Source organism: Pan troglodytes, chromosome 1, assembly GCF_028858775.2.
Source record: "Pan troglodytes isolate AG18354 chromosome 1, NHGRI_mPanTro3-v2.0_pri, whole genome shotgun sequence".
In the NCBI taxonomy this organism is placed as follows: domain Eukaryota; kingdom Metazoa; phylum Chordata; class Mammalia; order Primates; family Hominidae; genus Pan; species Pan troglodytes.
The window spans coordinates 215,633,416-215,652,008 of NC_072398.2; the positions used below are offsets into that span (position 1 = coordinate 215,633,416).

The 18,593-nt window shown below is 43.5% G+C and overlaps 1 protein-coding gene across 4 annotated transcripts in view; it reads right to left on the reverse strand.

The window, feature by feature from the left end:
• Positions 1-1,076: 1,076 nt before the first annotated feature.
• Positions 1,077-18,593, reverse strand: part of DNAJC16 (DnaJ heat shock protein family (Hsp40) member C16) — a 45,007-nt gene continuing 27,490 nt past the window's right edge. For 3 of the 4 annotated variants that reach the window (XM_009448837.5, XM_063785723.1, XM_009448848.5), the window contains 8 exons: positions 13,152-13,282; positions 10,485-10,668; positions 8,706-8,888; positions 8,458-8,534; positions 6,817-6,897; positions 6,636-6,734; positions 5,548-5,718; positions 1,077-5,039 (listed from right to left, as the gene is read on the reverse strand). In XM_009448837.5, coding sequence (XP_009447112.3) covers positions 4,640-5,039; positions 5,548-5,718; positions 6,636-6,734; positions 6,817-6,897; positions 8,458-8,534; positions 8,706-8,888; positions 10,485-10,668; positions 13,152-13,282 — 1,326 coding nt within the window. In that variant the 3' untranslated portion in view covers positions 1,077-4,639. Of the gene's footprint in view, positions 5,040-5,547; positions 5,719-6,394; positions 6,735-6,816; positions 6,898-8,457; positions 8,535-8,705; positions 8,889-10,484; positions 10,669-13,151; positions 13,283-18,593 lie in introns of all 4 variants that reach the window. The other variant, XR_001718142.4, reaches the window with a different exon arrangement.

An 18,593-nucleotide genomic window follows, 5' to 3' on the forward strand; every position in this document is an offset into this window, starting at 1 on the left:
TCAAAAAAAAAAAAAAAAAAAATACAGCTTCTCCTATGAGGTGCTTAGGGCTGCATCTTGGTTTTAGGACCACTGTGAACGTAAGTAAAAAGTATAAAGTAACATGGAGAGCCTAATGAAGAAACTTCTTGCTCAGAGGCCTAGAAGGGTACACAAAATGTCTTCTGAACTAGAAAACCTAAGGCTGGACACGGTGGCTCATGCCTGTAATCCCAGCACTTTGGGGGGCGGAGGTGGGCAGATCACTTGAGGTCAGGAGTTCGAGACCAGCCTAGCCAACATGGTGAAAACCCATCTCTACTGAAAATACAGAAATGAGCTGGGCGTGCTGGCGCGTGCCTATAGTCCCAGCTACTCAGGAAGTTGAGGCAGGGGCATTGCTTGAACCCGGGAGGTGGAGGTTGCAGCGAGCTGAGGTCATGCCACTACACTCCAGCCTGGGTGACAGAGTGAGACTCCGTCTCCAAAAAAAAAAAAAAAAAAACAAAAAAAACCAGGCCGGACCCAGTGGCTCACGCCTGTAATCCCAGGCCTAGGCGGGAGGATCACCTGAGGTCAGGAGTTCAAGACCAGCCTGGCCAACATGGTGAAACCCCGTCTCTACTAAAAAAACAAAACAAAACAAAACTGGAAAACATCAGCTGGGCTTTTTTTTTTTTTTTTCTGAGATGGCGTCTCGCTCTGTCCCCCAGGCTGGAGTGCAGTGGCCCGATCTTAGCTCACTGCAATCTCCGCCTCCTGGGTTCAAGCAATTCTGCTGCCTCAGCCTCCTGAGTAGCTAGAATTACAGTCATGCGTCACCACGCCCGGCTAATTTTTGTATTTTTAGTAGAGACGGGGTTTCACCATGTTGGCCAGGCTGGCAGCTGGGCTCTTAATGTTACTTATTGTAACTCACTTCCTGTAAGACTCAATCTACTCTTCAAGTTGATGTACCCTCTATGACTGTAATTCCTGAAATCTGCAGTTAGGCTGTGGTGATCTTAAGCGTGTGTTGAGTTCCATGCAAATTCAATTCTGTTGATAATGTGTCCATAATCAAATCATCATCTTGCAATGCAAGGGCTACCCCATAATTATCAGACATTAAAATAGTTTATTTCTTTTTCCATTCTATAATCTTAAAATAACATCAGCTTCAGTGCCTGTTCACAATACAAAAAAAGTCAAAAAACAAAAACAACACCCAAAACATAAAAAAGAAACAATCTGCCAAATAAGTTATTTGTTCCTAAGAGTATCAAAAGTGCAAAATATTCACCTTTTCAGATCTCTCCCAAGCATAATCATCCTCCTTGACAAACTGAACAGACAGATTCAGCAGCTGCCACACTGCACTTGTTTTTAGGGGACAATGTCAGACAGGTGGATGTGAACTACAGTTCATCTGTAAAGATGTTTGGCATCAGCTTTTAAAGAATTCTAGTTAATAAAACAGGTCTGAGTATGTGCTTCCAACCTCTATTCCCAAACAAAGGAAATCACTAAAAAAACAGTCAGATCACACTTCTTTTTATAACAGAAAAGTATTTATGTAATGATGGCAGCTGCAAATTGATTGGGATGTTAATAAATAAAAAGGGACAAGTATCAACAAGCTGCAAATGAGGAAGAAACCAACCTACCTGAAAACTACAACCAAATTCTCATGGCTAATAAGTGATGGCAGTGAGACCATGGCCCCTAATGGAAGTTAGGGCAGCCTCACCCACTGAAATGTTGTTTAGTTGGAGCTGATAGCCTCAGTGTTAGATAAAAATTGTGCAACTAACACCTGAACAAATTTTTTTTTTTTTTGGAAATTGGCATGTATTCTGCAAAGACTTGTTTTAGGCCAGTTTTACCCCATCTGCTAAACGCAATGCATAGTCTGTATCAACCAGAAGAACCCATCTCTAAAAACATCAATGTTGATAGTCAAAGACCACTGTGTTAGAACCAAAATCGGGTCTTGTATGATTACATACATCAGACAGAGCAATGGTGGCACAGGCTGAGCATGACAATGGCTCATATGTTTGACACAAAAGTAAACAAATTCATGGATGCATTCAGGAGGAATGCCTTGCATGGACAAGGGTAAAGTTCAATTTAAAATAAAAGCTCCCTAATATTCTCATAGGGCACCAGCTCTAAATCAGTCTGTAGAAGAGCTTTTGGGCTGAAACATCTGCCAGGAACATTGCCAATCCCATCACTACCTTCATTTCCTAGTGCAAATGGAAGGTGCAGCTGTTTGAAGGTGCTTTTTAAAAGATCAAAAGATGACTTGAAGAGATAAAAATGTTTAAAAATGAACAAATCTGGCATGGTGGCTCATACTGATAATCCCAGCACTTTGGGAGGCCAAGGTGGAAGGACTGCTTGAGGCCAGGAGTTTGGGACCAGCCTGGGCAACATAGCACGACCTCGTCTCCATTAAAAAAATATAAATAAATACACTTGGAGAGTTTTTGGTTTTCAGAAATTAAAGTCAGGAATTTCATTAGTACAGAAATTAAAAATAAAAACCTACTACCAAACCAAAAGACCACTCATATAAGCAATCTGGCCATAAAATACCTAGAAAGTAATATTGAGGACTGATGTATCAAGGAGCCAAATGAATTCCTTGACTATTTCTAGTTGGACCAGGTGCCATGAGATACAGCATTCAGAGGAAGTGTCCATTTTTAGAGGATCATATGGAAGAATGAAGCCTGGCAGTGATTTATTTTTTAATAAAGCTACAGACTCCATGAAAACTACAGGAATTCCTGGCCTTAAATAATTTATTACTTACCAATGTAGCTCAAGATTTAAATTATTCAGGATCCAAGTGGCTTAGTTTAAAGCATTAAGATTAAAGAAATACTAACTTAGCCGGGAGTGGTGGCTCACGCCTGTAATCCCAGCAGCACTTTGGGAGGCTGAGGCAGGCAGATCACCTGAGGTCAGGAGTTCGTGACCAGCCTGATCAACATGGAGAAATCCCGTCTCTACTAAAAATACAAAATTAGCCGGGCTAATTACATGGTGGCACATGCCTGTAATCCTAGCTACTCAGGAGGCTGAGGCAGGAGAATCACTTGAACCTGGGATGTGGAGGTTGCGGTGAACCGAGATCGCACCATTTCACTCCAGCCTGGGCAACAAGAGTGAAACTCTGTCTCAACACCAAAAAAAAAAAAAAAAAAAAAAAAAAAAAGAAATACTTAGTAAATGTCCCTTCACTGATTTTCACCCTTCACAAAGCCACCAAAGGCACCTTGCTTTGACATTTGAACGGACCACTCTTTGAAGCTGTCCAAACTCAAACTCAGAACCACTGGTCATTCTGCCCTGAAAAATAAAAGGTATGCTCTCTAACTGGCTGGTATGAGGCAGCCTGGGGTCCACTACACCTGGAGCTCAGCACGCTCAGGTGCTGATGGCCAGTCTGACCCCAATACTGGTGAAGCAGCTCTAAGTTAAGAGTGAAAACAATGAAGATGAGACATCAAAATACAGCCCAGAAGTGGAAAGTAAGCCTTTTGCAAAATGGGAGTCTAGAACAAATCTTGGCTCACTTCCTGCAAAAGGTGACTTGAAGAGACAGCACTTTTAGGGTAACAGTGTTCAAAATACAATTGTTGAGAAATTTTAAGTTCCTTGATACAAAGACATGTTTGGTATTTTACTAAAGAGACACTATTGAAGAGATTCCTTAAGCCTGACTCATAGCAGGTGGGAATAATTTCTCTTCAGTTTAACATCTACTGGCTTTATAGCAGCTTATCTCTACGTTCAGAGAACAAGATTACAAGTTATGGCTCCTAATATCCATACCCTAAAATCGACAGAGGCAGAAAGGCATCTGAAGACATACATGTCAACGGCTCAGTCATCACAGTACTTCTCGCTGTGCAGACCCCTCCCCTGGCTACCAGCAGCGCTGGGGCGGCGGATGGGATGCTCACAGCGTGTCTCAAGGCTGCATCGCTTCAGCCACTGCTCAGCCTCCCTTTCCTTTTCTTGAGAACTCACATGCAGAACTCCCGTTTATTCCTTTCCTTTTCAACCTGTGGCCAACAAACTGTTGTTGGGGGATACCCCCAAAATATACGTTTAGCCACTTACTCCCAGAACAACCAGTAAACGTGAGATTGCTTGGCAAGGGGCCTTTTTCCAGATGCGGGGCTAGAAGCTGCCGTGGGTTGTTCAGGGTTAGGAGCATGCGCCATGGCAGCAGCACAGCAGGGCCGGGATTGGGGAAGGGGCCAATGACCCGGCCTGCACGACAGGCTCATGAGGGTCCGCCAGATGCCGCTTGCAGGGTGGAGCCCTGTGCTTCTCCAAGACACAGGACAGGAGGGTGGGGTGAGCATGGGACAGGGACAAGAAAGGAAGAGGGGATGAGCAGTCTATTTTCAATGGTGTGGCATTCAGTGGGGAAAAATAACACCCAGAGGAAAAGATTTTCATCTAGGCGATTCAAACTGGTGGTGTTTTTCATTCCTAGGTTAGAACAGGACAAAGGAAAGATTCTTCTAGCCATGGTTCTAGAAGAGCAATCTAAAATCTATACTCTGTTCATTGTGGTAGTTTGAGTCCTGAAAATACCTGTTCACAGGGGCATGTTAAAAAGTCTGAAGAGTTCAAATCTCTTTGGAAAATCCTCTCAGTCTAGTTCAGGCCATGATGGGATATAAAACCTCTGTAAGGAGCCCTCCAGCAGGCGTTCCATCCATAAAGAGAGCTTGCTCAACTTTCCTTTGATGGGCCTGGATCCAAGGCCACAGGAAGGTTTCCCTCGAGATTCACCCAGGTAGAGGGAAGAGTCAACATCACTGCACGACCCTATGGCTTCCTCCTCTTCGACTGTCTTTTGGGGCTTGAAGAGGCAGAAGTATTTCTTGTGGCCATTCAGAGCCAGTACATAACCAGTGTAGTCACGCTCCATGAAATGCTTATCATATTGGTTTGGGATTGGAGCTGCATCTTGAGCAAATTCTAATAAGTATTCTAGCCATTCTCTGTGTTTATCTAGACTCAGGAAGGAGAAGTGTAGGCAGCTGCTCCTGTAGGAAGAAGAGAATTGAGGACTCAGGGCATTTCCTGACACATTTAATGGCTGAGAAAATAAATACCCCAGTGAGACTTAAAATAATAGGAAAACGCTTTGTGTTGGATGGGGCCTGAACACAGAGAAAAAGAAGGCCTTCTGTGGGAGCCAGTGCCTCTCCAGCAGCTGCGACACTTCAATCACCCATTCCCCCATCGCTTGCTCGGTGGAACTTAACATCGCTCTTCTGGAAAATACACAAGGGCTAGAGAACAGTAACTGAAAGGGCTCAGGGAATAACACTGAGTTCAAGCTTTTCTGTTCAGAACCAACAAAACACGAAGTGAAGTGGGAAAAGAGGTCCCTGTCGCAATGGTTCAGATGTCTGGATTGGAAAGGTCACAGCCAGCATCTTGCTGCATGGATAAAGCCCCACAAGACCAAAGAGAAAAGCGTGCAATTTCAGTGTGCCTGCCTCTCTCTCTCTCTCACACATACATACATGCACACACACACACGCTTACCCAGTAAATGTGTAGACCTCCAAAGCAAATTTCTGTAGTAGGCTGGTCTTGGTAGAATTCGACAGGATGAGGACCACATTCATGTGGCCTGGCCTCAGACGTACCAAGTTACTGGTGTATGTTACATCTGTGAGTTCAGTTACCTCCACAAAGCCTTTTTTAGGAATCTTGCTGTGGAGAAATATTGAGGAGTTAAGATGCTGTCAGGATAGGGGGAAAGCCATTACTTTGAAAAGAAACAGCTGAAAGAAAATGCTATGTTCTAACCAGACTAGGTATGTTATTCACTATTCTTGAGTCTAACACATTGGTAGGATGGGGATGGCCTGACTTGGTAATCCCTGACCTACAAACTGCCTTTCTGTGCTGCTTTTCTTTTTCTTTTTGAGATAGGTTCTTGCTCTGTTGTCCAGGCTTGAGTGCAGCGACATGATCATGGCTCACTGCAGCCTCGACCTCCTGGGCTCAAGTGATCCTCCTACCTCAGCCTCCCAAGTAGCTGGGACTACAGGTGCCTGCCACCACATCCAGCTAATTTTATAAGTTTTTTGTAGAGACAGGGTCTTGCCATGTTGCCTAAGCTAGTCTCAAACCCTGGGCTCAAGCAATCCTCCCACCTAGGCCTCCTAAAATCTTGGGATTACAGGCGTGAGCCACTGTGCCCTGCCTGATGCTGCTTTTCAGGTGCAGAAGTTGCTCTAGGACAGAATGAAGAAGACAACTACCATTCAGTCTATGTTCTGTGTCTCGGAGACCCTGGCCTCTTGCTGCTGGGTGTGTGTGTGCACAAGACTGGTCACGTTCATTGACACTTACAGGGATAAACCACGTCCTGCTTCTGGCTCACCTAACACTTGCCTGATAGGCTTCTTTCCTTCTGCCTTCATTATGAAATCTAAGGCATCTAAACACCTACAGGGTCTTAGTAAACACAAGTCACAGTGACTTTTCCCTGTAGCCACAGTTTACATGGGAGGAGGTGCATGAGAGTTCTTCTCTACACTCTATGTTCCAATGCTGCGTTATCAGATGACAGGATCTGGGGGGCAGGTGCCGGGGAGGTGAGTCTGGTGTTTTGTTAGAGAAACCTGCTGTTTTCTTTGGTGAAGCTTGGCTCAGTCTTCCCAGTCTTCTCTTGGGCTTCCTCTTTTTCTGGAGGGCTTGACTCTCGCTCATCATTAGAGTCGCTAAAGTAAGAAAAAAGGAGTTTTACAAAAAAAGTGTCAACACCAACCATGGTGGTGCACCGAGAAGCCACAGGACATTTACCTGAAAGCCTGAACGATGACAGTGCCGAAGAGGATGAAGAGGGCAGAGAAGATCAGGGACAGCAGGGGCATCATTTCCCGCCTAAAACCAAATTAACAAACTATTAGCTCAAGTTAAAATTTCTTCTCTCCAGCTAAAAAAAGATAAAATAAAAATCCCAAACCAAAAACTCTTCACACCAATAAACGCTTACTAATTTCAGGCAAACAGAGCTTTTCTTGGTGGGTGGAGGTGGTGGAGGGGAAGGTAGAGATTGCTCAGTGTTCTAATTCACAGACAGCTTATTCTAAAAGTTTGATTTTGTATCTCAGTATAATAGGCTATGCTCAATAAGTTCTGCATGAGGAAACAATAAAAGGGATAATAAAGGACTTAAGGTGTAAACACGGAAGAATTTTCTGACATTGTGGAATTATTTCCTCAACTTTACTGATTTTTTTCTGGCCAGAAAAATTCAGATGTAGCCCAGAGGGGTGGAGTAGGGAGATAAAATTGATCTTTCAAGATTTCATCTAGGACTGGGGTTCTGAAATTTTATGTACCTACCAACACCCATCAAAGGCTGTCATTTGTCAGGTGCTGTGTTGGGTGCCAGGAATCACAAACACGAATGAGATGTGGTTCTGTCCTTCAGGGGCTCATGGTCTCATCAGTAGGTGGGAGTGGGTATCCCTCTTGAGGTTAATTCACTCATTCCTTTTACATCTATACACTGGACTCCACGTGTGTTAGGCCCTGTGCTGGGCACCAGAGGTTCCCTGATGAAGAGACAGTCCCAGGCTCTGCTGCCCAGAATGGCAGCCATGGGTGATCCCTTCCTAGCCAGTGGGAAAGGGTCAGTCAGCCAATATAAAAAAAGGGAAGTGGCCGGGCACGGTGGCACACGCCTGTAATCCCAGCACTTTGGGAAGCTGAGGTGGGTGGATCACCTGAGGTCAGGAGTTCGAGACCAGCCTTACCAACATGGTGAAACACTGTCTCTACTAAACATACAAAAATTAGCTGGGCATGGTGGTGGGTGCCTGTAATCTCAGCTTCTCGGGAGGCTGAGACAGGAGAATCGCTTGAACCTGGGAGGCAGAGGTTGCAGCGAGCTGAGATCGTGCCACTGCATTCCAGTCTGAGTGACAGAGTGAGACTCTGTCTCAAAAAAAAATAAAAAATAAAAAATGTCCGGGAGCAGTGGTTCACGCCTGTAAGCCCAGCACTTTGGGAGGCCGAGGCGGGCGGATCACCTGAGGTCAGGAGTTTGAGACCAGCCTGACCAACATGGTGAAACCCTATCTCTACTAAAAATACAAAAATTAGCCAGGCATGGTGACAGGTGCCTGTAATCCCAGCTACTCAGGAGGCTGAGGCAGGAGAATTGCTTGAACCTGGGACGCGGAGGTTGCAGCGATCCCCAGATTGAGCCTGGGGGACAAGAGCAAGACTTTGTCTCAAAAAAAAAAAAAAAAAAGTAAAAAATAAAAAAAAGGGAAGTTACTGAAAGAAAAAGGGGAATAGAAAATGTGTAAACGTTCTTCCACTTGCCCCATCAAGTGTACCTTGAAATTTAATAATGATGAACTCTTTTCAAAAGAAAAACAGTGATATCAGTATTAACAGAGAAAAAGAAATTCAGCCTGGCAATATCCCTACCAGTTGTTGTGAAAAATGCTATCCCAGCAGTCTGAGATGTAGTTAGAAGCAGAGTAGAACCATCGAAGGAGAAAAACCTATGTAGAGAGAAAATGGATGATGGTCAGGACTAAAGCCGGAAGGGAGAGTCCCTCTACCCTGCAACACAGTGCTGCTGCTGGACCTCTGCTCTGAGCAGAAATCCGCCACCAGCACTGTGTACTCACAAGCCCTCCTGGTGTCCCACCCTTCCCAGCCCTGATGCTCACAGGGGCAAGTTCATCGGTCAGGTCAGGAAGCACTGCTTCAGAGGACAGAAGAGCTGGATCTTTACGCAGCTGGTCGAGATAGCCCAAGAGGATAAATTTGTCACTCTCACTCCCAATCCAAGGGTCTTCCAGGGTTTTATACACCACCCTTCCTGCTGTGTTGCGCCTTTCTAAAATAGACACCTGGAAGAAAAGTAGAGAAAAAACATCAGAAGTTTCAAAAGCATGGTTAAGTTACAGTTGTTTGCTTTCTTTTTTTTTTTTTTTTTGACGGAGTCTTGCTTTGTCGCCCAGGCTGGAGTGCAGTGGCGTGATCTTGGCTCACTGCAAGCTCCGCCTCCCGGGTTCATGCCATTCTCCTGGCTCAGCCTTCCCAAGTGGCTGGGACTACAGGCACCTGCCACCATGCCTGGCTAAATTTTTGTTTTTTTTTTTTTTTTTAGTAGAGATGGGGTTTCACCATGCTAGCCAGGATGGTCTCGATCTCCTGACCTCGTGATCTGCCTGCCTTGGCCTCCCAAAGTGCTGGGATTACAGCTGTGAGCCACCACACTTGGCCCAGTTGTTTGTTTTTTGAGACAGAGTTTCGCCCTTGTCTCCCAGGCTGGAGTGCAATGGTGCGATCTTGGCTCACTGCAACCTCTGCCTCCCAGGTTCAAGCAATTCTCATGCCTCAGCCTGCTGAGTAGTGGGGACTACAGACAGGTGTGCACCACACCAGCTAATTTTTGTATTTTTAGTAGAGATGAGGTTTCACCATGTTGATTAGGCTGGTCTCAAACTCCTAGCCTCAAGTGATCCACCCGCCTCGGCCTCCCAAAGTGCTGGGATTATAGGTGTGAGCCACCGCGCTCAGCCCAAGAAATAACTTTTATGGTGACTTTCCTAAGCTTTTGTTAAAAGTTAAAGCTCTTTTTTCTCAATAGACTTTGCTCTATAATCTTTGACTTAATATTAATGGAAACCTTTGTTTTTTAGAGAGATTTTCCATGATTGCGAAAATGATGAAAAGTCAGAGGAGAATTTCTTGTTTCTGTAGGAAGTGATGACAATGCAGGAGAAAGGCAGGAGAGATCAACCAGGATGAAGTTAAAGAGGCAGAGGGGGGCAGAAATTTCCAGAGCACATTACCAGTGGCCTAAGGATTTGTAAAATCTAGGATCTAGGATGCTGCAAGACCAGACCTGCCTTAGTAAAAAACTGGTGAAAAGCACTGATGACCTTTACCGTTCACTGATAGAAAACATGGTTTCTGTGGGTGCCTGAGGCTGACATCCAGAATGTAAAAAGACCAGGTCAAAAACTGTTTTAAGAGTAGGCTTTAGGCCAGGAGCAGTGGCTCATGCCTGTAATCCCAGCACTTTGGGAGGCGGGAGGATTGCCTGAGCTCGGGAGTTTGAGACCAACCTGGGCAACATGTCGAAACCCTATCTCAACAAAAAAATACAAAAAATTAGCCAGGCGTGGTTGTGTGTGCCTGTGGTCCCAGCTATGTGGGAGGCTGAGGTGGGAGGATCACTTGAGCCTGGGAGGTCGAGGCTGTAATGAGCTGAGATCATGTCACTGCACTCCCAGCCTGGGAGACAGAGTGAGACCCTGTCTCAAAAAAAAAAAAAAAAATCAAGAAAAAGGAAAAACAAGAGAGTAGGCTTTGAAAATAGGCTTCAGAGTTTCAGATTTCCTAGAATCTGTATTCAACACTCTCAAGGAAGAAGGAAACAGAATCAAGTGCCACATGGTTGTGAAGAGCCTGGGATGAGGAGAGACTCTGTGGCTCACCGCTGATTTCCCTTGAAACGCCTCACTGTCTGGTAGTAAGGTGTCGGCAAACTCCTGCTGCCGATTGCTGTAGACATGCACAAATCTCACTGTGTCTTGAGTGTTTGCCAGGGCAAAGGACAGGAAGGCCTCAAAGGGTTTGCTCAACTTGGTAGTCTCAGCAGTCAATAAAACCACACAGTACCTGCACGACAAAAAGACAAAACTTTATAACCAATCCCTGATGGCAGGGCCAGCACCTATAATGGCAAGTGAAGGTGAAGAAGACGAGGAGCTCATCTTATGGAAGTGAATACACTGTGCCCAGTGAAAGCTGACATTTCTACTAAGGGAGGATTTCCAAGTCATTAACAAACTGTTTCTCTTCCCAATCTGTGATGTTTTTCCCAAACCAAACTTCTTTACCACATTTACGAATTTTAAAATTTTATATATATGAAATTTTATATATATGAAAACTATATATATATAGTTTTGTTTATATTGCCCAGGCTGGTCTTGAACTCCTGGCCTCAGACAATCCTCCTACCTCAGGCTCCCAAAGTGTTGGGATTACTGGCATAAGCCATCGTGCCTGCCAGGAATTTAAGGGGTTGGTCACTGAATCTCTGATGCAGCAGGGCCTTTTATTTTATTTTTTGAGATGGAGTCTTGCTCTGTCGCCCAGGCTGGAGAGTGTAGTGGTGTGATCTCGGCTCACTGTAACTCCACCTCCTGAGTTCAAACCATTCTCCTGCCTCAGCCTCCCAAGTAGCTGGGATTATAGGCGTGCACCACCTCACCCAACTAGTTTTTGTGTTTTTAGTAGAGACGGGTTTTCACTATGTTGGCCAGGCTGGTCTCAAACTCCTGACCTCAAGTGATCCGCCTGCCTCAGCCCCCCAAAGTGCTGGGATTATAGGCGTGAGCCACTGTTCCTGGCCGGCAGGGCCTTTTAGAAACTATTTGTCCTAGTTCTTCCAGTATAGGGAGGGCTGGTCAAATCTCTCTCAGGCCAGAGGCCACTGAGCCTCATTCTGAAGGGCTTCCTTTGCAAGGTTCCAATGGAAAGTTTAGCTATTCATTCTCCCAAAAATATTTACTGAGCACTTAGTATATGTCAGGTAATATAGACAATATTATTGTCCTCATGGAGCTTATATTCCAGTGGGTAAGATAGAAAACAGATATATTATGACAGGTATCAACAAGTGCTATATATTAAAAAAAAAAAAAAGATGAAAAGGGGACAGAGAGAGGCCAGAGTGGGTAGAAGCCAGGCTCCATCAGACAGGTTGGTCAGGGAAGTGCCAACTGAAAAGGTGACATTGTTATGACAGGAAATGGGGTCAGAGCATCCCAGGTAGAGAGACTACAAGTGCAAAGACCCCAGGATGGAGAGTGACTGGATCTGATTTGCATTTTCAAACATTATTGGCTGACGTGTGGACACCTGCCTGGAGGGTACAGGAGTGGAATGGAGCAGAGAGACTAGTTAGAAGGCTGCCGGGGGGTCTCGCTGGGAGACGATGGTGGCTTGTTCCAGGGTAGCAGTGGTTAAAAAAAGTGAGAAGTGTGTGGATTTGGGATATTTTTTGAAGGCTGTGTAAACAACAATCCTTACAGTCCAGGATATTCTTTTTTTATATTTAAGTCATTTTTTTCTTCGCTCTTAAGACTATAAAGGAATCTGAAAAGCCTAGACACACAGGGAAATTATGTTTTATATTTTCAAGTTACATGATTGATATGTTTTCCTTCCATATCCAGATACCTTTTACAGATGAAACAGCCCTAAATTTAAAGCTACTGATTCATTCACCTGAGAAGGTGTAATGAATACATTCCCTGAATTTCTAGACTTTTTAGATACTTTGTATAATAACTCTTCATACTTTATTGAATACATGTAACTTAGCCTTCCCGATTCCCACCAATCCATTTCCTCAATACTCTATACTTCCCTACTGTTTAATCGTTATCCTTGCTCCTTCCCAAGACCTCCAAAGACTCACCCTGTGTGGAATGCTTTAGTAGGGACAGTCACTCTTCCATATTCTGTGCTTCTGTAAAGTGACCCAGTCTCTCCCAGACGCCTGGCTAAACTGTGCTCATCCTTCAGGTCTCAGCTGAAATGTTACATCTTAGGGAAATCTTCTCTGACCACTAGGACAGGCTGGCACATCTGACAATTTGGTGCTAAAGTGCCCTGGACTAATACATCATATTAGTATGATTACCATCACAGTCACTAATCAGTGTTTTTTTTTTTTTTTTTTTTTTGAGACAGAGTTTCTCTTGTTGCCCAGGCTGGAGTGCAATGGCATGATCTCGGCTCACCGCAACCTCTGCCTCCCAGGTTCAAGTGATTCTCTTGCCTCAGCCTCCCTAGTAGCTGGGATTACAGGCATAAGCCACCATGCCCGGCTAATTTTGTATTTTTAGTAGAGATGGGGTTTCTCCATGTTGGTCAGGCTGGTCTCGAACTCCGGACCTCAGATGATCCGCCCTCCTCGGCCTCCCAAAGTGCTGGGATTACAGGCATGAGCCACCATGCCCGGCCCAGTATTTGTTAAATGAAGAATAAGTTCTCAATGTTACAGGGCAGATGTCTAGTCACCATATAGTAAAATGAATCATGATCCTTCTATTGTAATAACAAGCAGAGGCAAAGCCTTAAGTCCTTACTTCCTCTGTCGATGCGACCGTTTCACAGGGCAGAGTTCATGGAACAACTTCTGGCTGGTGAGCCTGGCTGCCAATAGATATTTGTTTTGGGTGATGAAGTCGTCAATGATTTGCTTCTTCATACCTCGAGCCTAGAGAAAAACCAAGAATCAGCTAGATTTTATGCAGTGTTCTCAATGCAAATAGATGGGCTTTCTTTACTTACCAGCTTAATAAAAACGTAGCTGACCTTGGCTAAAGTAATATAACCAAACAAGACAGACCTGTTTGAGCGAATAAACATGTGGTGATCTATTTCAGCAATGCAGGGCTGAAAGCAATGATGCAGCTATTTCGGGTCAAAGGGAAAATCAAGTACACTTTCCACTGGAGAATTTTTATTCACTGTTTTATGCTGACAAATTAAAAAAGTCAGTCATGGCCAGACGTGGTGGCTCACATCTGAAATCCTAGAACTTTGGGAGGCTGAGGTGGGTAGATCACGAGGTCAGGAGTTTGAGACCAGCCTGGCCAACATAGTGAAACCCCGTCTCTACTAAAAATACAGAAATTAGCCAGGCATGGTGACGTGTGTCTGTAGTCCCAGCTACTTGGAAGGCTGAGGCAAGAGAATCAGTTGAACCTGGGAGATGGAGGTTGCAGTGAGCCGAGATCACGCCACTGCACTTTGGCCTGGGCGACAGAGTGAGACTCCATCTCAAAAACAAAACCAAACCAAACACAAAACAAAACAAAAACCCAAAACAAAAAGTCAATCATTTTGAATTTTAGGCAAAATTATTTCCATTCAGGATTTGTAGCGAACTGGGCAATTAAAAATAAATCCCAAAGCAACAATGTTGCAAAGTATAAAAGGCAGGTTACAAAACCGTGTGACCATTTTATTGCTAACTTTCACACATTTCAAAGGATTGAAATCATTGACAGCAGGTATTCTGACCACAAGGTAATTAACCTAGAATTCCATATAAAATGCAAACCAGAAATGTAAACATTTCCCTTTATGTTTGGAAATTAAGAAACACGGCCAGGTATGGAGGCTCATTCCTCTAACCCAAATGCTTTGGGAGGCCAAGGCAAGAGGATCCCTTGAACCCAAGAGTTAGAGACCAGCCTGTGCAACATGGAGAGATCCCATCTCTACAAAAAATTAAAAACAAACAAACAAAAGGCCAGGCACAGTGGCTCACTCCTATAATCCCCGAACTTTGGGAGGCCGAAGCAGGAGGATTGCTTGAGCTTAGAAGATCAAGACCAGCCTGGGCAACATAATGAGATCTTGTCTCTACTAAAAATAAAAAAAAATTAGCCAGGCATGATGGTGGTGCATGCCTGCAATCCCAGCTACCTGGGAGGTGGAGGTGGGAGGACTGCTTGAGCCCAAGACTTAAGAGACTGCAGTGAGCTAGGATCACACCACTGGACTCTAGCCTGTGTGACAGACTGAGACCCTGTCTCAAGGAAAAAAAAAAAAAAAAAAAAAAAAAAAAGGGCTGGGTATGGTGGCTCATGCCTGTAATCCCAGCACTTTGGGAAGTCAAGGCAGGTGGATCACTTGAGGTCAGGAGTTCAAGACCAGCCTGTGCAACATAGTGAAACCCTGTCTCTACTAAAAGTACAAAAATTAGCCAGGCATGGCCTTAGTCCCAGCTACTCAGGAGGCTGAGGCAGGAGGACTGCTTGAGGCTGGGAGAGCATACCAGCCTGGGCAACGGGAGTGAAACCCTGTCTCCTAAAAGAAAAAAAAGGAAAAAAAAAGTTGTTAGCTGGGCATGGTGGCATGTGCCTGTAGTCCCAGCTACTTGGGAGGTTGAAGGGTGAGGATCACTTGAGCATAGGAGGCCAAGGCTGCAGTGAGCCATGATGACATCACTACACTCCAGCCTGGGTGACAGAGCAAAACTGACTAAAAAAGAAAAAAAAAAAAAACCAAAACAAGAACGCCTATCAGATATTAGAAAATATTTTGAACTTTAATGACTGATGAAAAATACTATTCATAAGAACTCTGAGATACATATAAAGTAGTACTTGAAGGGGAATTTTACAATTAACATAATAGAAAAGAAGTTAATGAAATAAACATCTCTGTCAAGTCAAAAACAGCAAAAATATAAAAGTAGAAAGGAAATAATACAGATAAAAATAGAAATTAATGAAACAAGAAATGAATATATTAATATAAGAAGAAGAATTAACAAAGACAAAACTGGTTCTTTGAAAAAGCTAATACAATCGACAAGCCTCTGGTAAAACCAACCATGAAAACAAAAGAGAAGGCATAAAATAATCATTCTCAAAGATGACAAGAAGGAATCACTACCTACAATGCAGAAGTTAAAACAGAAAACCTAAATAATCAGTAGTCAAAAATCTTTCCTTAAAGTGAAACCCAGAAACCCAAGCTCAAGGCCCAGATGGCATTACAGATGCTTTCAATCAAACTTTCAAGGAAGACAATCTCACATAAAGTCTTCCTGAGAAGAGAAAAAGCAACACATAGGTATCACGATAAGGAAAAGTTAGAAGTCAATCTCATTTCTGAACATGAATGTCAAAGTCCTAAGCAAAATGTTAGCAAATGGAATCCAGCAATATATTGAAAGCATAATAGAAATCATAATCTTGTTGGATTTATTTCATGAATGCAAGTTAGGTTTAACATTAGAGAATGAATTAATATGAGTTAGCACAATATAGATTAAAGAAGAAAAATCAGAATAATCTAATGGATGTAGAAAAAGTATTTGATAAAAATCATACCAACTGTGGTTAGAACTTTTAGTCAACAAGGAGTAGAAGGACCTTCTTTAACCTGATAAAGGGTATCCACATTTTAAAAGCCTTCTGCAAACACACTTATTGGGGAAATGCTGAAAGCCTTCCCTCTCTTTGAAATCAAGAACAAGGACAGCCCCCGATTACTACACTTCTATTCCACATCATGTCAGCTGTCAGGAGTAATGTCAGAAAAAGAAATAAAATGAGGGCTGGAAAAAAAAAAAAGAAGTAAAATTGTCATTAATCTCAGATATGATTATATAGTTAGCTGATCTAAAAGATGGTACAGATAAATTATTTAAGTTAATAGAAGAGTTTAGCAAGGTTGCTGGATGATACAAAGTTTTTGTTTCAAAATCAAGGCTGGGCGCGGTGGCTCACGCCTATAATCCCAGCACAGTGGGAGGCCGAGGCGGGCAGATCACCTGAGACCAGCCTGGCCAACATGGCGAAACCCCTCCTCGACTAAAAAATACAAAAATTAGCGGGGCATTGTGGTGCATGCCTGTAATCCCAGCTACTCAGGAGGCTGAGAGGCAGGAGAATTACTTGAACCCGGGAGGTGGAGGCTGCAGTGAGCCGAGATCAGGCCATTGCACTCCAGCCTGGGCGACAGAGCAAGACTCCGTCTTAAAACAAAACAAAACAAAACAAAACAACCAACAACTGTATTACTTATACCAGCAAACAGAAAAAACAATAAAAAGATACTGTCTTCATTCTTTTTTCCAAAATTTAAAAAAAAAAAAAAAAAAGATAAAGTCTCACTGTGTTGCCCAGGCTGGTCTTGAACTCCTGAGCTCAAGTGGTCCTCCCACCTCAGCCTCCAAAAGTGCTAGGGTGAGCCACTGCACCCGGCTCCCTTTACATTCTTTTTTTTTTTTTTGAGATGGAGTTTCGCTCTTGTTGCCCAGGCTGAAGTGCAATGGCACGATCGTGGCTCATCACAACCTCCGCCTCCCGGGTTCAAGTGATTCTCCTGCCTCAGCCTCCTGAGTAGCTGGGATTATAGGCATGCAACACCACGCCCGGCTAATTTTGTATTTTTAATAGAGACGGGGTTTCTCCATGTTGGTCAGGCTGGTCTCGAACTCCTGACCTCAAACTCCTGATCCACCCGACTTGGCCTCCCAAAGTGCTAGGATTACAGGCATGAGCCACCACACCTGGCCTTACCTTTTTTTTTTTTTTTTTTTTGAGACGGAGTCTCACTCTGTCGCCCAGGCTGGAGTGCAGTGGTGTGATCTTGGTTCACTGCAACCTCTGCCTCCTGGGTTCAAGCAATTCTCCGCCTCAGCCTTCCAAGGAGCTAGGATTACAGGCATCTACCACCGCGCCCAGGTAATTTTTGTATTTTTAGTAGAGACAGGGTTTCACCATGTTGGCCAGGCTGGTCTCGAACTCCTGACCTGGTGATCCACCTGCCTCAGCCTCCCAAAATGCTGGGATTACAGGCGTGAGCCACCGCACCCGGCCTCTTTTTTTTTTTTTTTTTTTTGAGATGGAGTCTTGCTCTGTAGCCAGGCTGGAGTGCAGTGGCACAATCTTGGCTCACTGCAACCTCCGCCTCCTGAGTTCAAGCAGTTCTCCTGTCTCAGCCTTCAGAGTAGCTGGGACTACAGGAGCATGCTGCCACACCTGGCTATTTTTTTTTTTTTTTTTTGTATTTTAGTAGAGACGGGGTTTCACCACGTTGCCCAGGCTGATCTTGAACTCCTGGTCTCAGGCAATCCACCTGCCTCGGCCTCCAAAAGTACGAGGATTACAGGTGTGAGCCACCGCGCCTGGCCTACATTCTTTTTTAAAAAAATTTTTTCTGCAGCATAAACTATCAAACAAAAAAAAAAGCTTTTTAATAGGATAAAAAATAGGAGGCACCTAGAAATAAGTTGAAAAAAATGTTCTTTCCAGAGAAAATTATAAAATTTATGAAGACATATTACAGAAGACCTAAACAAATGAAACAGATATATCATGTTCAAAGGTTGGAAGGCCCAATTTTCTAAGGATAGAATCACTTTAAGACATACTTCCCCTATATCAAGATCATGAAGGTATTCTTCTCAGAGCTTCTAAAAGCCGTATAGCTTTGCCTTTTATACTATCTCTATTCTCCCCAAACCGACTTAAGAATCAGTATAAACCCAATAAGACACCAGTAAGTTTTTTGGGTTGGTTTGTTTTGATGGAAGTTGACAGAATTTAAAATGTATACAAAAAGTACAAAAGACCAATATATACAAAAAGTACAAAAGACCAACAGCTATAATGCTTTTGAAGGAAAAAAAACCTTTCCCCAAATCTAAAAAACAAAGTGAGGAGATCTGTTCTATCAGATATCAAGACTATTCCAAATGATTTTAAATACTTAAATATAAAAGGCAAAGCTATACAGCTTTTAGAAGCTCTATGAGAAGAATACCTTCATGATTTTTGATGTAGGGGAAGTATGTCTTAAATAGAAACAAGGAAGAACCAATCACAAAGGAAAATATTGATATGAGTGAATATACTAAAAGAATTTATGTTCATCAAAAAGACATCAAATACAGTAATATATTCATGGCATCATTATTCAAATAACCAAAAACTGGAAAAACTCTGTCAACAATAGAATGGACTGGACAAACACACCGTAGTCTATTCCTATCATGCAATTTT